Below are 20,057 nucleotides of genomic sequence, written 5' to 3' on the forward strand. Positions count from 1 at the left end.
CAGTACTGAGAACACTAAATTTTTAAACTTTTTCGCTTCGAGTACTGTATCATATTAAAAAGCAAGATAATAATGCTCCGTAAACCCTTTAGCAGTTCCACAGATGGATATAGATGTTTCCTCAATTTTAAACTTATTTTATTAAGTCACCTATTTTTGAAGTTAATTTTTGTTTTTTAAAGACTCCCAATTCAGGAAGAGGGTTCACTAACAGTCGTTTTCGGTGTACTCAAATATCACTAAAATGGAATTCAGTTACAGTTGTTACCTGCATAGGAAGGCCCCCTAAAATTGTTGTCTTCAATTCGTCTTTAACGAGGAATCTGAAGATCCCCCTTGTTGACGAGAAATAAGGAAGCGCAGATACACAATAAGCTTCCGAAAATATAAACTTAATTGTAAGCGGGTTTGCGAAAAAAGGTAAACAAAAGAAAAGTGTAAGCAGGAAAAAGAAATTCAATAAATAATGACACAAGTACACTGTAAACCAAGTTTCTTTTGTATTCTTCTTTTAAAAGTAAACTACTAGAAGAAATCCTTATAACTACCTAAAATGAGGGAATAACACTCCAGCAAGAACTATGTAGAGATTACAAGGAAAGCTTTAAACAAAACACAGAGAATTCGCAAAAATTTTCATTTCTTACTCATTACCTTCACAAAATATTGAAAATAAATAAATAAAAGAAGACTCAATTCACTTTTTTATACCTGTGAAGAATAAACAGTTGTTCATTCATGCTTCTTCACCTCTTACTAGGGTGTGTGTCTTTCACTGAGTGCTGCAGTAAGTATATTACTTGTAGGTAAAGAATAAAATAATACTAGAGAATATTGTATATTACAAATTGTAAACAAACGAAATCAAAGAAAATAGGAAAACTCGAAGGGACTCCACCAGAACGATTCCCTTTGTTTCGTCTAAGACTTATTAATTTTTATTACTGTCCTAATCCTTAGTTTTATTTCGATTATGCTTTTGCTTGTCAATATCTTACTAAAGAAGTATCATATTAAGTCGGACTTCGTTCTATGCATTGGTGTTCACTGTGTCTTTCTTTCTTTTGTTTCTGTTCGATTTAAAGCGTTTTCTTTCTTGTTTTTATTTATTTATTTATTTATTATTTTACATACCAATTGCATTTACCACAACCTGCAAAGTCGCTCGTTTTCTATTAATCGAATGTCAAAACAAAACGATGTTATCCTCATTCCTTCCGAGACAGACATTGATGAGCAAGACGACTCTTCGCAACAGATAAAGGTTTGTGTCCGATGTGTTTTCTGCTTCTAATCTTTCCGTTTCTAGAGTCCTCTGCCCGCGAAAACGAATGTGATCTCAATCTCGGAAACGCCCCAGCAAAATGCACCCCTTGGAGCATTCGTTCAATCCGTTTTGTAAGAGAATTCTTTGCTTTTTTTTGCTTTCATACTAACAGTCTCTATTATCCAGCACCTCTACCTTTTCAGACTCAGATGACTTACTTCCAAGTCCCAGAAATGCTCTTGGCATTCCTTCTTGTGAATCTAATTCCAAATTCGATCGCTTGTCTGTGCGTAAGTTAACCCCACAGCCACGAAAAGTACCTGAAACTCCCTCACTTCCTCGTGAACCTATCGTTCTATCGTCTTCTCCTCCATCGTCCGTGTCTCATACAAGTCCTTTGTTTGCAATTACTCCACCATCTAATTTACATGTTGTGGATAATTTTCAAAGAGAGGCAGAAACTATTGATTTTGGATCTTCCCCTCTGCGTGACAAAGTCGTTGATTCCACAGTGCTTCCTGATCCCCCTGAGAAGACCTCTTCCTTTCATGAAAACATTTTGGATGCTCCAAGTAATTCACTTTTTAAAAACAATTCTCCAAAAGGCCTATCAAATGCTCTGGACGGGTCCCTTTTTGGCGAAAAAAATTTACTACAATATAGTATCCTTTCGAATCGCTTTGCAGATTCGGAGCGTCAGAACCAGACCGACGAAAGTGACGAAAATTTTTTGACAACGTCTTCAGAAAAGCAAATTAAGAGGAATTATGGATTGTCGGGTCTACCGACTGACTCTGGCTTAAAAAACACCGATTCCAATTCGTCCTCTTCTTCTTCTTCTTCTAAACCTACTTCTCATGAAAGTAGCCGAGATCCGTTACTATTTGATTTACCTACTGTAGATTTAGCTTCCACCCCAGGTTCCCGAAAACGTACCGTTGATGCCCTGTCAACAAATAACTCATCTCATTTAACCCAGAGCAATGATTTACAAAAGCTGAAAAAATTGAAAAATATTTACTCAAAAAGTTTTCAAGGTTCTACCAATGATAATCAAGAAGCAGTGCATAATACTTTACGGAAATCAAAAACCATGGGAAAAGTTGGTTTATCCAAAAAGAAACTTGACGAAGCTGAAAGAAAGAAGAATAAAGAATTGCAGAAAATAAATAAGGTTAAGAGAACAAAAGAAGAGTGTTTATCCGAAATGATTTTATCGTTTTCTGATGGAGATTTGTCTTCTTTATGGGGAGCTTCAGTCTCTGAAACCTTACAACCTTTTTCTTGTGAGGTCGTATCTGTGAAGCAACAACCGAAAAACACTATATCTTGGAAAAGAAAAGTCAACACTTTTTTTGACCATGCTGCCAATCGATTCGATTTTGTTACAGAACATATACAGAACGAGCCATTTTCACTCCATCGAATCCCTTGTTCTGATTTCGTGACAAAAATTGCTGACAACATATTGGATGATTATATTAAATCCTGCAAACTTCAATTTCCTAACAACAAACTCATAATTATCTTAGAAGGAGTTACCAGTCATTTTAAAAATGTCAAATCTGATATCAATCGTCAGTATGCTAACGCTGTAAATACCGGTACAAAACCCTTGTTATTTGGGTCGCTTTCTAAGTATCAGACAATCACAAAGGAAGTTCTCGAAAGTGAAGTCTGCAGGATAAATGTTCAGCATAATGTGTTATTGAACTATTCTAACGATGAAAAGGAAACCGCCGATTGGATAGTGTCCATTACTTCCGACATAGCTTTGTCACGATATAAACAGTTTTCTCATTTGTCTGCCAGGATTTCTTTAGCGGAAATAGGACATGTAAAATCTGCTGATAGAGCTGAGAATACGCTCAACTTTATGCTAAGGCAACTACTGAGAGTTACTCCCAACATTTCGAATGCCATTTGCGATTACTTTCCATCTATTCCCAAACTGATTCAGCATTTGAAAGCAAATGGTGAAGAATCTTTGTCTAATATCATGATCACTACGGCCATCAGCGAAAGAAATCTTGGAACAGCTTTATCCCGCCGTATATTTAATACGTTCATGGGTAGAAAAAGTGAAGATGATGCTCCGTAGACACTGACAAGTGTACTAATTCATTCTTTTTAAAATCATTCATATAAATAAATAAATTCATTGCTAACTTTGCTTAGTAGACTAGTGACATGATTGACTAATATGCATCAGTTATCAGCTTCGTTAAGTGCCTTTCTAACTGCTAAAACATTATCGACAATAACGGCATCCACACCAAATCGGACCTGGCGTCTTACGTTGTCTGTATCATTGTTTAAAACACCATATGTATAGCAAGTCAGTTTCAGTTGCTTCACGGCTTTAATCAAGCGTGGACTTTTAATCAAAGGCTCGCAAGCGCTTACAATACCAAGCAAATTCCATTGAGCAGCAAATCTCATAGAATTCTTAAGGGAGGCTGCTCTGGCATCAGTTCGAAAAGCAGTACCACCTTCTGTTAAGAATAAAACAGGTACAGAACATTTCAAGGATAGCAAGATACAAACATCTGGATTAAAGCTGGAGAAAATGTAACGTCGATGACCTCCATGCTTTTGTATCACGGAAAGAATGGTATCTACGAATGCGTTGTAATCATATGCAACAGGTAAAAGATTCTCCTCCTCAGCTTCACTCAGCATTGGGTATTTAAACTCAACATTTAATCCTACCGATTGAGGAACCTTTTCCAAGATGTCTCGCAAAGTGTTGAATGGTGCACAAATGCTATGTCCCAAGGCGTTTCCTTTATAAACCTTATGTTTCGTAGCCGAATGTTCTTCTTGAGAGTTCAGTAAATTCAATAAGTTCAAATGAGTATCTGATGATCTTGTCACTGAAGAACTATACGCACGAGGACGACGTTTAAGACTGTATTCTTGCAATTCATCTGCCATTTTTTTATCAGATGGACTATGTGAAACTGACAAAAATTGTTCCAAGGTTAAAGAATGAACTTGAGTATCGGTACCGGTTTCGTTTACAGAAAAATCATGGTAAACCACAGGAACTTTGTCTTTCGTAAGTTGAACATCCAACTCAACGTAGGAAGCACCCAAATCAGCAGCTTTGATAAAAGACTGAACGGTGTTTTCACCAAGTTGTAAAGTCAAGCGATCAGGTTGGTTTTTTCCTAATCCACGATGTCCTATAACTTCCACGCTGCTTGATTTTCCGGATTCCGAAGGAGATTTTGAAGCTGCAGGTGACTCGTCGGCATCCTCTAATGCCGATCTATCAATATTTGAAACCGATTCTAGGGAATTAGCTCCGTGAACGCGTTCAGAGCCCAATTTTAGAACATCTTTATCCGGGATAGTAGACACTAATGCATCAACATGAATTTTTGCTATAGGTTTTAATCCTTTACTGGATAACAAAGTAAGGGAAGGAAGCGGTCTTAATGACTGCATATCCTTTCCTAAACTTGGAATAAAATCACTTAATTGAGCGTATGCTCTGCCAATAACCTTCAAAGATCTATGGCCTAAGGCGTCGATACAAACAGTGGTTTTTTCAACGTTGTTCGTGGTGAAAATTAACTCATAAGGAGGAGATGCTACAGTAGACTTGGTATTTATCTCCTCGGTAGCTTCATAATGCATATAGATGGAGTCGTCAACTGTTTCATCCGGTTCAACCACATCTTCCAGATCAACCTCACCAACATTGTCAAAATGTGAACGGGGTACGTCAATAACCACGCTAGAGCTCGTGGATTTCTCACGGGATGACGCCGATGAGTCTAAGGAATTTGCTTGTATATTAGTCGCAAGACTAGAGGTAGGTAAATCAGCTGTTGAAGACTTGGAGGAACCTATATTAGATGATGCCTTACCGGAGAGGTATTGAGTCTCTTCACCTTCAAGAGTGACACGTATACGCCCGGTTAAGCCACTGAGTCTCAAAATCACAATTGATGAAGACGGCTGAAGTTCCATAGCGCGTTTACGGCTTCTCACCTCTGCTCCCGATGGTTTTATGGATAAAGAATCCAAATTCACAGGACCATCACTCAAAGTAATGGATGTCTGCAATAAATCAAGAACCTCCATATTTCCACGGACAACGGCATGTTCCATTGCTGTCCAACCAGAAGCATCAACTTCATCAACAGGTGAGCCTAATTCAATAAGGACCTTCATAATTTCTGAAAATCCGAGAGCACCAGCAAGCATTAGTGGTGTCCATGAGAAGGGGGCCTCCCGTATATTTTGATCAGCACCGTATTGGATCAGCATTTTAACACAGCTTAGACGGTGATTTCGAACAGCAGCATGCAAGGCAGTACTTCCTTTTGCATCATGTTCGTTAACATTAAAACCAGCATCTAGGAGTTCTTTAATCAATCCCGCGTTATCTCCTACCAAGCATACCAATACCAATGGTGGTATTGGGCCGGGTTTCGACGAAGGTGTGCTTTTATCCTGACAAGATAAAAGGGCATGCAACACTTTTACATGATTGCCTCTAATAGCCAAGGTCAAAGGGGTATCTTGCATAACATCAAACCAATATGGACGCATCCAATTTAAAGGTTCGGCTGAAGGGATAGACGAGATAATTTTACAGAATTCATTAGATAACGTATCAAAGCCAGCTTCCGCAGCCGAATGCATGACTGTTTGACCTTTGCTATTCCGTTCGACAGCCAGAATTCGTGTTAAGAGAGTATTAAGATGATCTTTTCCTAAGTATACAACGGAGCATATGTCCTTGACAACGTCTAAAAAGCAGTACACTCCATGGTCGGAACCATCTAGGTTATTCACTGCACGACGTAAAGCAGAAGCGAGACATTCGGATCGGAGTCCCATTCTTCCAACGACTTCCCTCATGCAAGCTTTAGCAGCCGCCACGATAGTAGCGGCAAGGATATCAATCAAGACGGCTTCCGGAGCGTTGATACAAGTTTCAGCAATCTCTCTAACGTCATCCTGTTGAATGTATGCTAGCAAATCTTTCTTTATGGGATGTTTTGAAGATATATGCTCTAGCTTTTTTAGAGTATCTATCTTTTTCTGAGAATTGTCCCATGTTTTCAAAGAGAGTAGGGTTTCGTAAATTTTTGCCGAATTGGCAAAATCAAGCTTGACGACTTTACGTTCGTAAAACGTGGTTTCGCGATCAGTACCAAGATGCTTATCCATTTTGGTAGATAATTTTTCGAATGCCAACTTGTTCCATTCAGCAAAAGAAGACAGTTTTTGCAATCGTAAATCTAAATCCTTTACCTGCTTATTCCGCTCTTGACTTTCATTTGAAGAACCATTGTGCTGGTGAGTAATCTCCAAATCATCCTCTTTCGAGAGACGAGAAATATAAGCATTGAGTTGAGAAATGTTTGTGGAGAAAAAATTGGCTACTTTCTCTAAATTTGCAATCAACATCTCGTCTGGGGAACCCTTAGGATAGACACCATCTGAAGCCCGGAGCATATACTCTTTCTCATTTGGTGGGAGGGAAGCCACGTATTGGATTTTTTGTTTTATTCCGTTATAATCCACATATTCATCAGCAAATTCTGATATCAGGGCCAATTGGAGACTGCATGTTAGCATGGAATAAGGATAAGAAAATAAAGAATGGTTAGTAGTATAGAAAGGTAGTATATCATATATCCTTGTAGTCTCGCGTTTCGTCTCATCAAAGAAGCGTGACTTTTAACATTATAACAGAAAAAACTAAACTTCATCTTCTCGGTGATTCAATTCCCTATTCTATACGTATGAATTGACAAAATTTGACTATCAATATGTTTGCTTTCCAAACATCCATCAAAACATATGCTACAAAAAGGATTTACCTACCTTTCACCAAATTTCATAACAGATAAACTTATGAATCCAAAAGTTTATTAAAAAAGACTGACAAAACTCGAGAAGAGTTATATTGTGTATGCAGAGGTAAAATGGGAAAGGCAAAGTTCAACATGGCCTTAAAGTTTTGAGATCATCACCTTCTAGTTTGTTATGGTAAATTAACAGAATTTACTTCACTTTGCGCTAGGTATTTCTGGCATATTGCAGTGTATTGTGTTGCAAGAGTATCATATTCAAACAATTTAAACGATATTTACTCTGAAAGTCGTATACTATGAACTAAGATCCTTCAATTCGTTTCGACGTGAAAAAATAAAACAAAAAACCATAAAATTTACGATTGAGTCCTAAATGCTCTCTTATACTATGAATTCTTCATTGAGTCGTGTGTTTTGGTATCGAAGGAAGGAAACCACCGGGAAGAATGAGTAAAAACAATAGTTTTACAACAAAAATAATGGGGCTATCACAAATTTATATCAAATATCTCTTTTGATTCTCCTGTATCTTTTCATTTCGCGATTCTTTCATCCTTATTTGATATGTTAAGTCAACTAGCAGTATGGAATACTGCCCTAATTCAACTGAATTGGAATAAAAATCAATTTATACAGAGAAGAATCAACAGTTGTGTATTCTTCTATTTCTTTTTCCTCGAACTGTGTAACCTGATATCGAAAAATTAGCAAGACTAGGTTGTGCGCCAATTTTGATACTCCTTTATAGACTAAAGGTTCCTTTATTTCTTTTTTAAAGTTAAGAAATTCCTTTCCTTTTCTTTTACGGCGACCACAGCTAAAGCTCCTTCTTACCTAATCCTTTTCACATGTTTCCTAGTTTACTAGTGTTCGCTTACTTCATCGCCTTTTAAACTAACAAAGGAAAGAAGTGATTGGTTTTTGTGTTATGTCTACATTCATTACTAGCTTCTCATCATCATCTCTTAGAACAGCTACTTAGGTTGCATTCCTGGTACTAGCAATGGAATAGATTATAACCTGACGTCCTCAATGCTTAGAGCAGGCTTATAACAACTATAGTGATTCTTCTTTTTATTAACTCTATCTTATTGTACTTTGGGTACCGGCAGGACATTTGAGAAAACGTAGTACGGATGAGAAAACCACATATGGTTCACTTCCCTTTGAACCGTGAATATTTGTTGTTACCAAGATTCTTTTTATTCAAATAACTCCCAAAAATCTATAAATCTCGTCTTGTTTACTAACTGAATTGCCTCATTTCTAAGTTTTTATTATATTTTGCATATAGCAATATTGTATAATAAAAGCGAAGGTTATTATAATGACGAAAACTGGGTACATTGTCCTATTCGAGAAAGCATACTTCATAGGTCTCTTAAAAGTCAATGTAAAAACTGATGTTCAGAAAACAAAAATGATTTACGTTGTTCATAACAACCTTCATTCATCGAAACTGCCGAGTAAGAGCTAGTACAAAAAGCTACAAGAGGGAAAGCGTGTCGAAAGCAACTTGCAAGTTATGTCTTCAAGAAAGCCTTTATACACCATTTGCAAACATAATAAGATCAGACAATTATGTAACCAAACGTTTTTGTCTATTTTTACTACGAAGTATGAGTTAAGAAACATACCACCAATCTTGCATATGCGACTGTTTATTTACAATCGGTTGCTATAGGAACCGACGCGTAAACAGTCAAATGGTAAATTATATAACAAGCAATCGGTCATCAATGGTCAAATTTGCTGATTATAGAATTTGAATATTTTTGCTTTGTATATCTAATTGTAAGTCATCTTAAAGTCGGATTAGAGATTTCGTACACAACGCGTCTGGTGTTTCTTTTGTTTACCTCAATTCCTAAACTTTTCGAGGTCTGTCTTAGTTGAATCTTCTAGATTCCAGGTTCTAAATCTTTTTAATCTTTTTGATTATTTGATTTTTGTTTGTACTCTTTTTTGGACTTTTGGGTAAAAAATTTGTAATGTACTTTGTATACTCTTTACTGGTGCTGGCTGTCTTAAGCCAAGTCAGTCGGGCATTAAATGTCAGCGATCGATCTTCAGTGGTTAATTACTGGAGTTTCGATTTATCTAGCGATGTTGGCTACGGTGACCAAAAGCGACTTGCAAACTATTGTGAGTCTTCCAAGAATGATATTGTCGTTCTATCCTCTGTTATTGATTTTAATACCAGCGGCTGGCCTATTCATGACTTTTCGAAGTTGTGCAGCGATGGAGAAAAGTCAAACGATGCAGACCTGAAACATTGTCCTCAGATGGAGATGGACATTCAAACCTGTCAGAAGAATGGCATCAAAGTACTGCTTTCCATTGGTGGTTTAATTGACAATTCTACTCTTGACGATGAAGAGGATGGTCCAAAAATTGCTTCCCAATTATGGAATGTCTTTGGCGGTGGTGAAGACGTATACCGTCCTTTTGGAAAAGCTGTTGTTGATGGCTTTAATTTAGAAGTCAGTGAAGGTAATAATGCTACTAACACTGCTTCTGCAAAACAATTTTTCCAGATCTTCGCTTCAAATCCCGATCACAAATACCATTTGTCTACTGCTACTCCTATTGCCAGGTTCAATGAAAATATGCCGATGAACGGTACTGCTAAGAGCTATTTTGCTTTTCTTTCCTCGCACGCAATAAACTCTTCTATTGGTGTTGGAAACGAAAACCACAATAGTACTTCATCAAGTCTCAACGTTAATAAGAATGCGCAGTCTAATTCAACCGTGGCAATTCAATCAACTTCAGCCTCTATTATTACTCATTATACTTCTTCTATGATTACTTCAGATAACTCCCACACGACGGTACCGACAACATCATCCGCACCTTCTTTACTTAAGTCAACTTTGCCTTCAGTCAATCCATCACCAATTTCTGAAGCTCGTAGAGGTATTATGACAGAATCTTTTGACATCTTTAATACCTTCACACACAAAGTGCCTTTTCAGACATTGTCTTCATACACTTACTTGAGTACTTTTGATTCGGATAGCATTGTTGCTTTTACTTCTCATTATACCATAGGAGATCAAAATACCGCACCGAATGCTGGATTGGGTAACCCAAGCTCTTCAACACCTATTCCCACTTCTACTAGTATGTCAAGTACTTTTACCCCTACCGCTTCTTCGTCACCTTCTACTAAACGGCCTTCGCAAGTACCCTCTTCAAGTTCTTCTAGCTTACCCGGTAGTAGCTGGTCTACTATGAATCCTTCTTCCAGTTCTTCTGCCACACCTTACAATCCTTGGTCTTCAGCAGAGCCCTCTTCAAGTTCTTCTAGGTCACCCGTTAGTAGCTGGTCTACTATGAATCCTTCTTCCAGTTCTTCTGCCACACCTTACAATCCTTGGTCTTCAGCAGAGCCCTCTTCAAGTTCTTCTAGGTCACCCGTTAGTAGCTGGTCTACTATGAATCCTTCTTCCAGTTCTTCTGCCACACCTTACAATCCTTGGTCTTCAGCAGAGCCCTCTCCAAGTTCTTCTAGCTCACCCGGTAGTAGCTGGTCTACTATGAATCCTTCTTCCAGTTCTTCTGCCACACCTTACAATCCTTGGTCTTCACCTATGCCCTCTCCAAGTTCTTCTAGTTCACCCGTTAGTAGCTGGACTACTATGAATCCTTCCTCCAGCTCTTCTGCCACACCTTCCAGTTCTTGGTCTTCACCTATGCCTTCTTCAAGTTCTTCTAGGTCACCCATTAGTAGCTGGTCTACTATGAATCCTTCTTCCAGTTCTTATGCCACACCATCTAGTTTTTGGTCTTCACCTATGCCCTCTCCAAGTTCTTCTAGTTCACCCATTAGTAGCTGGACTACTATGAATCCTTCCTCCAGCTCTTCTGCCACACCTTCCAGTTCTTGGTCTTCACCTATGCCTTCTTCAAGTTCTTCTAATTCTCCCGTTAGTAGCTGGTCTACTATGAATCCTTCCTCCAGCTCTTCTGCCACACCTTCCAATTCTTGGTCTTCAGCGGTACCCTCTTCAAGTCCTGTTCAATCGTCATCCAGTGCTTCTTCTACCAGTAGCTTCTCTTCAAATACATATACCTCAATGCCTATTGCTACTAGTAACAGCGTCAATTCGAATGTGGACTCAGCTGGACTGTGGTATCTGACGGCTTTCTCTACTTTCAGAGTTCCTGATGGGTTCGCTTGGTCGAATATCAATGGATTTTCAGTTTTAATGCCAACGGGAGGCGACTTTAATAAACGTAACGTTAATACTAGAGCTACTGCAAGTCCATTACCTTCAGCTACATGGAGCACAATTATCACTCAAGCATCAGCCCCTTATTGAACTGCATAAGAATTTCGTTGTCACGTCAATAGATCTTCAGTTCTTTGTTTACTTTTTGTTATTTCGGAATATTTATAATAGAATTACCTATTTATACTGTTTTAATACGTTATTTGCTTACATGTTTTGGCATATGTTTGTAAATTCACCCAAAATAAAGTCCATTTATTATTCGTCCCTAAAAATTAATATTAATTCGTCCAAACGGGAAGCTTGTAATAAGAGCTTTTCCTCATATGAGCGCAACCTTTTCAACTCAGCTTGTTCGAATTTTTGCAGATATTCTTCTTCTTTACCTTTTATATCTATACGTTCAGCCTTATCTATTAATTGCGACCTTTGAGCCCGTTCGTCCCGAAGTCGGTGAAACATTTTTGCGATTACTTCATATAGTTGATCCAAAAAAATAGAGTAAGCGCGTTCTGGCCGATGGAACCAAAGATAAAAAGTTTTTGAAGGTGCACGGTCAGAACTCCTTGGAACTTCCTGCAATTCTAGGGCTCCCATTTCAGCCATAGATTGAAGAACAGTTCGTAGATCTTTTTGTCGTAGTAAGGCTATATTTGCTAACTGTTTTTCCTCGATTTTTCCTTTATCCTTTATAATCCGTAATAGTCTAGTTGCTCTGTCACCAAGTTTTTCGTCTAATATATTTTCGAATTCCACAGCACGAAGCATATTTGTTAAGTAAGCAAAGTCTATTTTCCATTCTCCCATGCCTCTGTTCCCCACTCTTGTGATAAATCTCAAGGAAGTATCTGCCAATAACTCCAAATGTTGTACTAACACTTTGCTTTTGTTATTACGCTCCTCATCGACGTTTTCTTCATAATCTTCATCCTCTTCTTCCTGTTCATCCATTTCCAACTCGTCGAGCTGGTCGAGAGCAGCTTTTGCAGAGGGTTTTCTTACGTTGGAGCTTTTTGCAAAACAAGATTCAACATCAATATCCTTTGGAAAATTTCTTGTAAGTTCCATAGTAGTAATGGTTAAAACTGTACAATGTTAGTACCAAACGATGTAATCAAGATTTTTTTAAAAAATGAAAACTCTAAAATCTAAAATTCACATACTTGTAGCAGGAGTTGGTGAGCCTGCAAACTTAGACTCTAAGACTGCCAGTAGATGAGAATATACGATAGCAGTTGTTTTTCCTATACGGCGCTCTGCCCAGTGTACAAGTCTTTGATTTCTTGCCAAGAACGAGAATTTTGCACGATTTATCCGTACATGTGCAGCCGGATCTGGAAGCAAAATACTATTTTCGTCATCCAAAATTTCGTTCATATCTCCTGTCATTGAAGAAGTGGTGACATTTCTTCGCTTTCGTTTGGCGGGTCGAGGAATCGAATCTTTCGGTTTTCTAATAAGACCTTGATTTTCGGCCATGTCGCTTGACTGGAGCTGGGCCATTTCGAGAGCTACAGAGTCATTCACTTCACGATTCTTCTTTATTTCAGATACGTTTTCTGACTTACGCTGCTCGAGGAATTTGATGCGAAGTTGCATTTCCTGGTCACCAACCGGAATTAAATGTCGAGGCTGCACGACCACAAAATATTTCAAGTATATTAGATCAGTAATATTTTGTTGTAGCAAGCGGCTTTCCTCATCCGTTCCATCTGGCGTCTTCCCAAACGCAGCATAAACATCTTGCACACGTGCACGACCCTGCGTACTTACAAATTTGGCAATGGAGGCCGTTTCTTGATTTAATTTCTGCGAAACCGAATAAACATCCTTCCCCTTCCTTATTAAATTATACATTTCTTGCCATTGAGCCTCATAATATGTCACTTCTCGAAGCTGTTCAATGGCCGTAACGAACAAGACCATATGATGCTGCATTAGACTAGCAAGAGCCTGCCGGATTTTTGACCCTGGAAGGCTTGTCCGTTTCATAATCATTGGCAAATTCATTCGTCCATGACGAAGTAAAATACTTGCTACTTCCTATTAACAATCATCGAGTCAGCTTCTGCACGACATCTTCAATTTTTTCACTCAAACATACCGAACAGCATTCTCCAAAAAACTCGTCCACTAGGATTTCGCACAGCCCAACTGCATACTGTGACATCCTTGCATCCACCACTACTCAAACATGCAAATTGCTTAAGTAGTGTTTATGGTCAAAAGGAATTTGGCGACGAAACCTCGATTTTCAAATACCGAAGCGATGTTAAACCGTTTTATATAGGTTAGCGCAGAGGAACAAAACTAAGAATTTTTGCACTAGTAAACAACTATCTTCAGTTGTTCCTCTTGCTGGTAATTCTATTGTTCCAGTATGATAATCTCTTTATAATTTCTTTATAAATATGTGCAGGAACAATTAGGTGCTCAACTGTAGGAAACGAGTATGGAATGAACGTTGATTGGACAGCTTACCCTTTTTCGTGCATGCAGACAAGCCCTGTGGAATTGTTCATCTAAGTACTGGAATGCATTTCTATTTCCGAATTCCAATTTTGCTGCGATTTGCTTCGTGAGGTATGTTTCACGACCTTCTTTGTTGCAAAAATTGTAGTTCATAGCAGGACAGTTGTCAACAATAGAAGACTACTTTTTAATTAAATAGACGACAAGTAGCAATGTTTCTCTTCCTCTTTTTATGGATTCATTTTTATTGTTGACTAAAGAGATGGAGCGATGTCCTAATTAACATTTCCACCAAGGGTTGCTTTCTTCGTCTGCTACAATGGCAGGAAATCGACTTGTGCCCCGATATGCACATACCGATGGATTGACTAGGCTTGCATATACGCTAGACGGCACTTATTTACTCACAGTTGGGTCCAATCTGGTTATAAGAAAGTTTCAGGTTGGTTCTGATGAAGAACCTGAATCCATAGACAACCATCAAGATCCGATTACTGGAATTGCTGTTTCTGTACGTCGCTTTAAATAGGCTTCTAAATTAGTTTATACAATCTGTCTAATCGTATCATTTTAGAAAACCCATTTTTGTACATGCTCTGAAGACGCGACAATATGTGTATATCCCATCAATAACTCTTCAGAACATACTTTGCTAGCCAGGACGACACTTCCTGTGCGTGATATTGCATATTCTACAGATGGAAATTGGGTAGCTATTTCAAGTGAGTACGTGTTACGACTTATTATCATTACAATTCGGATGAAATTAACAATGTTAGTGAAACAGCGGTAAAGCTTGTCAATACAAAAGAATTAACTCAAATTCATTCTTTGCGACCTTCCAAAACTTCAAATAAACACGTATCATTCAGTCCGAATGAGAAGTTTCTTGCCATATCCAGCTGCAACGGTATATTATATTTTTATGATGCTCAATCCAGAAATCTCGTGAAATTTTTAACAAATACTATCTTGTCCGTTGAGGGTGATTCTGATCTTACCAGTAAGGCAATTTGGCACCCTTTTGATGGCACATTCGCTGTTGCCGACTCTGAAAACCAAGTATCTGTCATATCCACTGATGATTGGCTTGCTTTATACAAACTTTCTCCGAAAGAAAATTATTCTTCCATAACAGATGTTGCTTGGTCAAGTAATGGTCGTTTCTTGGCAGCTTCTTTCCGCGACTCGGGTATATTAATATGGGATACTTATTCAAAAGAAATAGTATCTGAACATCATTATCAGAATGTTGTTTCTTTGGCTTGGCAACCTTTTGCTAATGTTTTGTCGTTTACTACAAATCAAGGCGTGCTTTACAATTGTCCAGAGGCTATTCCTTTGTCAGAAACTATCACAGATGCCGATTTTCAAAACAGAAACCAGCTTAAGAATGGTCACAAGAAACGTATTTTTTTGGATGAGGCAGAAGAAAATCTCTATGGAAGTCAGAATACCAACGACGATGCCGCCCTTGCTGGTGGCATCACAAACGGGGAAGAAGATTTTGGTGATTTAAATGAAGATGCATTAGGTGATCCATTCGATTTAGACGGTGATAATTACATTGTGGATGATCGTGAATTAGAACTTGCAAAGAAGAGGAAAGCACGTTCAACACGCGATCAGCAGCCTGTTACCGCTGATGATGCTACGAAAAAACGTCGTCTTTTGCATTCCGCCGTCCACAAGCCAGTTTACGCTGGAAGTACTCCATGGCAAGGGAACAGACGTTACTTGTGTCTGAATTTAGTAGGTTTCATTTGGACCGTTCAACAGGACGACGGCCACAACACAATTACCGTCGAATTTCACGACGAGACTAATCACAGAAGATATCATTTTCCGGATGATCAAAAATTTGAAACGGCTTGCTTGGATGAAGAAGGAGCTTTGTTTTCCGCTCCAGCTACGGAGCAATCACCAGGTGTTATTTACTATAAACCTCACGTGGATTGGTCTCGGCGATCTGAATGGGCATTAATGCTTCCAATGGAAGATGAAAGCCCTGTTAGCATAACGCTGAGCTCAAACGTAATTGTTGTTTGTACAACAAGCGGCTATGTGCGTATTTATTCTCGAACAGGCTTTCCTATAAGTATGTATAGAAGTAAGCAACTACCTTTTGTTGCTTGCTCTGCTTTTCAAGATCTTGTTATGATAGTTGCGAACGGCGGCCCTGCCGCTGATGGAACCCCTCAATTGGTGTACACAATTGAAGACACAAGCAAAAACTATGTCTACCAATCGAATGATGGTTTAGCACTCCCACCTAATGGGGAACTTCAAAGTATTTTCTTTTCAGATGTTGGTGATCCATATATGTTCGATTCCAACGGTATTCTTTTGGTCTTGCTTCATTGGAGAACTCCTGGCCAGGCCAAATGGACGCCTGTACTGGATACAAATGAAATGGAACGTCGTAAGTCGAGACAAGAATCCTACTGGCCCGTGACAGTAGCAGATAATCAATTTCACTGTATCCTTTTGAAGGGAAACGCTCGTTATCCCTACTTCCCTCGTCCTATGTTTACTGAATTTCCATTCCGCATACCCTGTACTGTAGTGACTCCTGATGCTCCTACCTCAGTTCCTGCATTAGAGGAACTGCAACTTAGAAATGCAATTTTGTTGACAATAACCGAAGAAGGAATTAAGAAAGGAGATGTTAACGAAGAACAGCAGCTTCAGGTTACAAGGCTTGAAGCTAATATTGACAAAGCTCTATTACAACTAATTCAAAAGGCTTGTTTAGAAGAAAAACTTGAACGTATTCTGGATTTAACAAAAGCTTTACGGAGAACACCTAGCATATTGGCAGCTCAGAAAATTGCGCTGCATCATTCCCTTACCCAAGTTGCTGAAAAAATTGGAACTCTTCTTCCTGCTGCTTAATTGTTTACTCTTTGTATATTACTACGGATGATTCACTCTTTTATTTTTTTTATCACTTGTGCGTTGCTAAATGTGAACCTATACTTTATTAAACATCTAGCTATAACATTACAATACAAACTTTCCTTTAAATGGTTTTACAGCTTTGCTTTAACAGTGTTTGTTAAATCAGTCTTGCCATGCATTATTTAAAAGCTTCATTCTTTTTTATTTTACATCAAAAAAAACAGTTCTTGTCAGCCTTCGTTAAGTCTCCTTATAGCATACCATAAGACTAGTAAAACAAATTTTGTCAACACTGACCAAACATACATGCATTGAGGATGGAACAAGAAAAGGATGCATCGGTACTTTCTAATCAATTTCAAGCATCAATAGGAGTTTCTAGGAAATTAATTAACTCATGGTTAGGAGAAGGAAGTCAATCGATTGACGATGATAGCACTAATGACAATACCAACTTGCAAGCAAGACCAACGCGTTTAGGACTAGGGGCAACGGCCAAGGAGTCATCCACCAGTCCCCAGGTAGCTTTTAAAAATGAGCGAATGAAAAGTCTTCCAGCAGCGCTGAGGAAAAATATCGAACGGCAATTGCAAAAGAAGGAGCCGGTAAAAACTAATGGAGAACAATCTCCTCAAAAAAGGAAAAGAGAAACGGATGAAAAAGGTAAATTGAAAGAAGACGATGTCGCTGACGAAAGTGAGGATGAGGATGAGGATTCAAGGATTCAGGTTGCCAATAAATCTAAACGCAATATAAATCAAGGGTCTGGATTTGACCTGTATAAAAGACTTAATAAACGGAAATAAGCATGTTTCTATGCTTTCGAGACTTTGAAATGAACATGTGGTCAAGAGATCCTTACCATGATATGAAACAACAATGGTTTTGCTTCACGGTAGGAAAAAAGCAAACAGTATTTTGTTTTGACGAAAATGTACAGCTGAAAATAATAGAACACGCAAATGAACAAGCAATCGAATCATGTGCAAAATTTAAGAAATCTAGATAGAAATAAAAGGTTTTATGGTTAGGGAACTGGTTACCAAAAATGCGGAAGTCCGTTATTAAATAAAACGAGAAAGTGATTTTCTTTTCTTTTTTTTTTGTAAACAAACATGAGATTTCTTCTGGAATGGAAATCAGCTTTAGATTATTTTTCCGAATATAATTTTTAAGATCATTCACCAATTGTTACATCTTAACAGTGACATCCAGCCATGGAATGTGAAACGTACGTATACCAGTGACCCATTGTAACCAAGAAAGTCTTATTAACCTGTAACCAGCTTCGCTGAATTCTTTGGGAAAAGGCTTTGGATCAAACATGTACCGACTTAGTGTAAAAAAAGGTGAATCGCTCCAAAGGCTCCTTGTATTGACTAAGATGGCCAAAATAATCATACAGTAAGGGCTATCCGATGTGTTAGCATAAAATGAATAATGTATCTCTAGTCATGTTTGCCTTCAGTTTGCACAAACAATGGCATGTACGTACCATGGGTATTTTCGAGCAATTGTAGCCAAAATAAATACTGGATAAAAAACATAAGGCGCTGCATTAGCAACCAGAAGCATAGGAATAAAATATCTAAGACATAACATATTCGTGTGTCTTTGGCGGAGTGCAAGTAAGTAGCAGTGAAAATAGGACCTTAAACATTTTTAGCTACTACTTGAGGTAACACACATTTGGCTACTTGTATAAAAATAAGAAATGACATTCTGTTATGCTTTCATCAAAAATATAGAAAATTGAATGTTTTTCTTTTGATGTTTGCAGTTTTCATCGCCTCTTTAATGAAACTGATATGTCACTTCAAACCGTGGACTTTTGCTATGAAGCCATACTCGAATAAAATTTATCCTTCTCCTGGTTCTATCAGAATCATAAGAATTTAATTCTCCATTGGATTATATTCAGCAATTAAGCTGAACACAGCAAAATCTAAGAGAAAGTTCTGACTATGATACTAGCAGATGATATTTCAATAAATCTGCTAGTATGATAGGCATTTCCAAACAGTTTGCGTAAATTACAGTGACAAGTACGTTAACGCTTGACAATTTCATGAGTAGGGCTTGTTTTCTTTTCTTCTTCTATTTTGAAATCATTTAGTTTGAATTGATTTGTCCTTTTTCACTTATACGATAGACCCATTCGACACTGTGGGCTTAACTGAATTATCAAGGCTAAAATATCGGATTTTAGTAGAACGACTTTACGATATAGAGTTATATTATCATCATAATTATTCCTTTGATTTCTGCGATATTCATGTCTTGCATTACGAATGAAATACTTTGTAGCACTCCGTGATTCTAAGGATGAACCATTAGTTCTTATATCGAATTTTGAGGATGACTCTTCAGTCAGTTTAACTGTTATGAGCTCAAATAGCATGTTTATTTTACAAGGTATGGAATGTTGGATTTAGGATTGAAACAATCTATGGAGCTGACACAAGAACGGCAGACAAAAACCAAGAGTTTCGAAACCTACAGTCCAACCGACCTATAGAGTCTTTAACTCCTGCTGTAATTGAAAAATTGCTTTCTGGAGTATCGAATTCCAAATTTAAACTGCAACCAGTGTTGCTAGAGGACATTTGTCGAGTAAGTTCAGAGGCAATTTGTTCTATGTTTGAAGATTTTTCTAAAAATTTCTTAGATATACATTTTGATCATCGATCCTTTTCCTTTGCGGGTTGCTTGGTTCGAATTAGCCAAGCAATCGCTTGATCCTGAAACGTTGTTTTGCTCGTTGTGGGAGTGCAGTAATGTTATACAAGTATTAAACTAATTTGTTATATTAGAACTAACAGATTTATTTTAGGATGTTGCTTTTGCCAGACTAGCCCATCAGGAAGAAGAAATGGTACAGGTAGTACAACACGCTCGCGACCTAGAAGAGGAATTTCGTATGAGAGAACGACTCTTACTACTGAAGTTTCAGGAGTTAATTAAGGATGCCAAGAAGAAAGAAAGAGGTGATCAAAGTGGTTCTTCTTTAGAAGAGGAGTACAATGAAGACCTAGAGTCTCCCATAAAGGAAAGCTCTATACCTAAAGTCAAAGAGGAATCACCATCCGTAAACTCATATTCTCCAACAGATACTTTAGAAAACCAAGAAACAACATCCGAAGAGTATGAAATCCATGAAACAGGGAAAACATCAGGAGAAACCAGCGAGACCGAGTCGGAGTAAACAACTTCCAACATTCTACACTGTCATATATGCATAGAGGATACTGTCCACAAGCGGTATCCATAAATGAATATTATAACACTTTCCGTACTGCAACTATCTTCTACTTTTGAACATCCAAATTGGTAAACGTA

At 38.0% G+C, this 20,057-nt stretch overlaps 8 protein-coding genes across 8 annotated transcripts; 5 read left to right on the top strand and 3 right to left on the bottom strand.

The window, feature by feature from the left end:
• Window positions 1-1,183: 1,183 nt before the first annotated feature.
• On the top strand, window positions 1,184-3,368 carry SOCG_04854 (Holliday junction resolvase subunit Eme1; the record flags this gene model as incomplete). The annotated part of the gene is made up of 3 exons (XM_013164001.1): window positions 1,184-1,264; window positions 1,310-1,398; window positions 1,454-3,368. 3 exons carry the CDS (start codon window positions 1,184-1,186, stop codon window positions 3,366-3,368), a joined length of 2,085 nt encoding a protein of 694 aa, XP_013019455.1.
• Window positions 3,369-3,475: 107 nt separating this feature from the next.
• SOCG_04855 (glycerophosphoryl diester phosphodiesterase Gde1) lies at window positions 3,476-6,868 on the bottom strand (the record flags this gene model as incomplete). Its single annotated transcript, XM_013164002.1, has 1 exon — window positions 3,476-6,868. One exon carries the CDS (start codon window positions 6,866-6,868, stop codon window positions 3,476-3,478), a length of 3,393 nt encoding a protein of 1,130 aa, XP_013019456.1.
• Window positions 6,869-9,098: 2,230 nt separating this feature from the next.
• SOCG_04856 (chitinase) lies at window positions 9,099-11,435 on the top strand (the record flags this gene model as incomplete). Its single annotated transcript, XM_013164003.1, has 1 exon — window positions 9,099-11,435. One exon carries the CDS (start codon window positions 9,099-9,101, stop codon window positions 11,433-11,435), a length of 2,337 nt encoding a protein of 778 aa, XP_013019457.1.
• A 168-nt stretch (window positions 11,436-11,603) lies between these two features.
• SOCG_04857 (DNA-directed RNA polymerase III complex subunit Rpc82) lies at window positions 11,604-13,515 on the bottom strand (the record flags this gene model as incomplete). Its single annotated transcript, XM_013164004.1, has 3 exons — window positions 11,604-12,430; window positions 12,509-13,388; window positions 13,450-13,515. 3 exons carry the CDS (start codon window positions 13,513-13,515, stop codon window positions 11,604-11,606), a joined length of 1,773 nt encoding a protein of 590 aa, XP_013019458.1.
• A 19-nt stretch (window positions 13,516-13,534) lies between these two features.
• Window positions 13,535-16,712, top strand: SOCG_04858 (DNA polymerase alpha accessory factor Mcl1; the record flags this gene model as incomplete). The annotated part of the gene is made up of 3 exons (XM_013164005.1): window positions 13,535-14,328; window positions 14,392-14,543; window positions 14,597-16,712. Exons 1-3 carry the CDS (start codon window positions 14,137-14,139, stop codon window positions 16,710-16,712), a joined length of 2,460 nt encoding a protein of 819 aa, XP_013019459.1. The 5' UTR covers window positions 13,535-14,136.
• A 323-nt stretch (window positions 16,713-17,035) lies between these two features.
• Window positions 17,036-17,524, top strand: SOCG_04859 (fungal family protein; the record flags this gene model as incomplete). The annotated part of the gene is made up of 1 exon (XM_013164006.1): window positions 17,036-17,524. One exon carries the CDS (start codon window positions 17,036-17,038, stop codon window positions 17,522-17,524), a length of 489 nt encoding a protein of 162 aa, XP_013019460.1.
• Window positions 17,525-17,909: 385 nt separating this feature from the next.
• SOCG_04860 (BC10 family protein) lies at window positions 17,910-18,320 on the bottom strand (the record flags this gene model as incomplete). The annotated part of the gene is made up of 2 exons (XM_013164007.1): window positions 17,910-18,129; window positions 18,214-18,320. The coding sequence occupies 2 exons, from the start codon at window positions 18,318-18,320 to the stop codon at window positions 17,910-17,912; spliced, it is 327 nt and encodes a 108-aa protein (XP_013019461.1).
• A 689-nt stretch (window positions 18,321-19,009) lies between these two features.
• On the top strand, window positions 19,010-19,923 carry SOCG_04861 (uncharacterized protein; the record flags this gene model as incomplete). Its single annotated transcript, XM_013164008.1, has 4 exons — window positions 19,010-19,133; window positions 19,192-19,331; window positions 19,387-19,506; window positions 19,552-19,923. 4 exons carry the CDS (start codon window positions 19,010-19,012, stop codon window positions 19,921-19,923), a joined length of 756 nt encoding a protein of 251 aa, XP_013019462.1.
• Window positions 19,924-20,057: the final 134 nt, after the last annotated feature.

Source organism: Schizosaccharomyces octosporus (genome assembly GCF_000150505.1).
Source record: "Schizosaccharomyces octosporus yFS286 unplaced genomic scaffold supercont6.2, whole genome shotgun sequence".
Lineage (NCBI taxonomy): Eukaryota > Fungi > Ascomycota > Schizosaccharomycetes > Schizosaccharomycetales > Schizosaccharomycetaceae > Schizosaccharomyces > Schizosaccharomyces octosporus.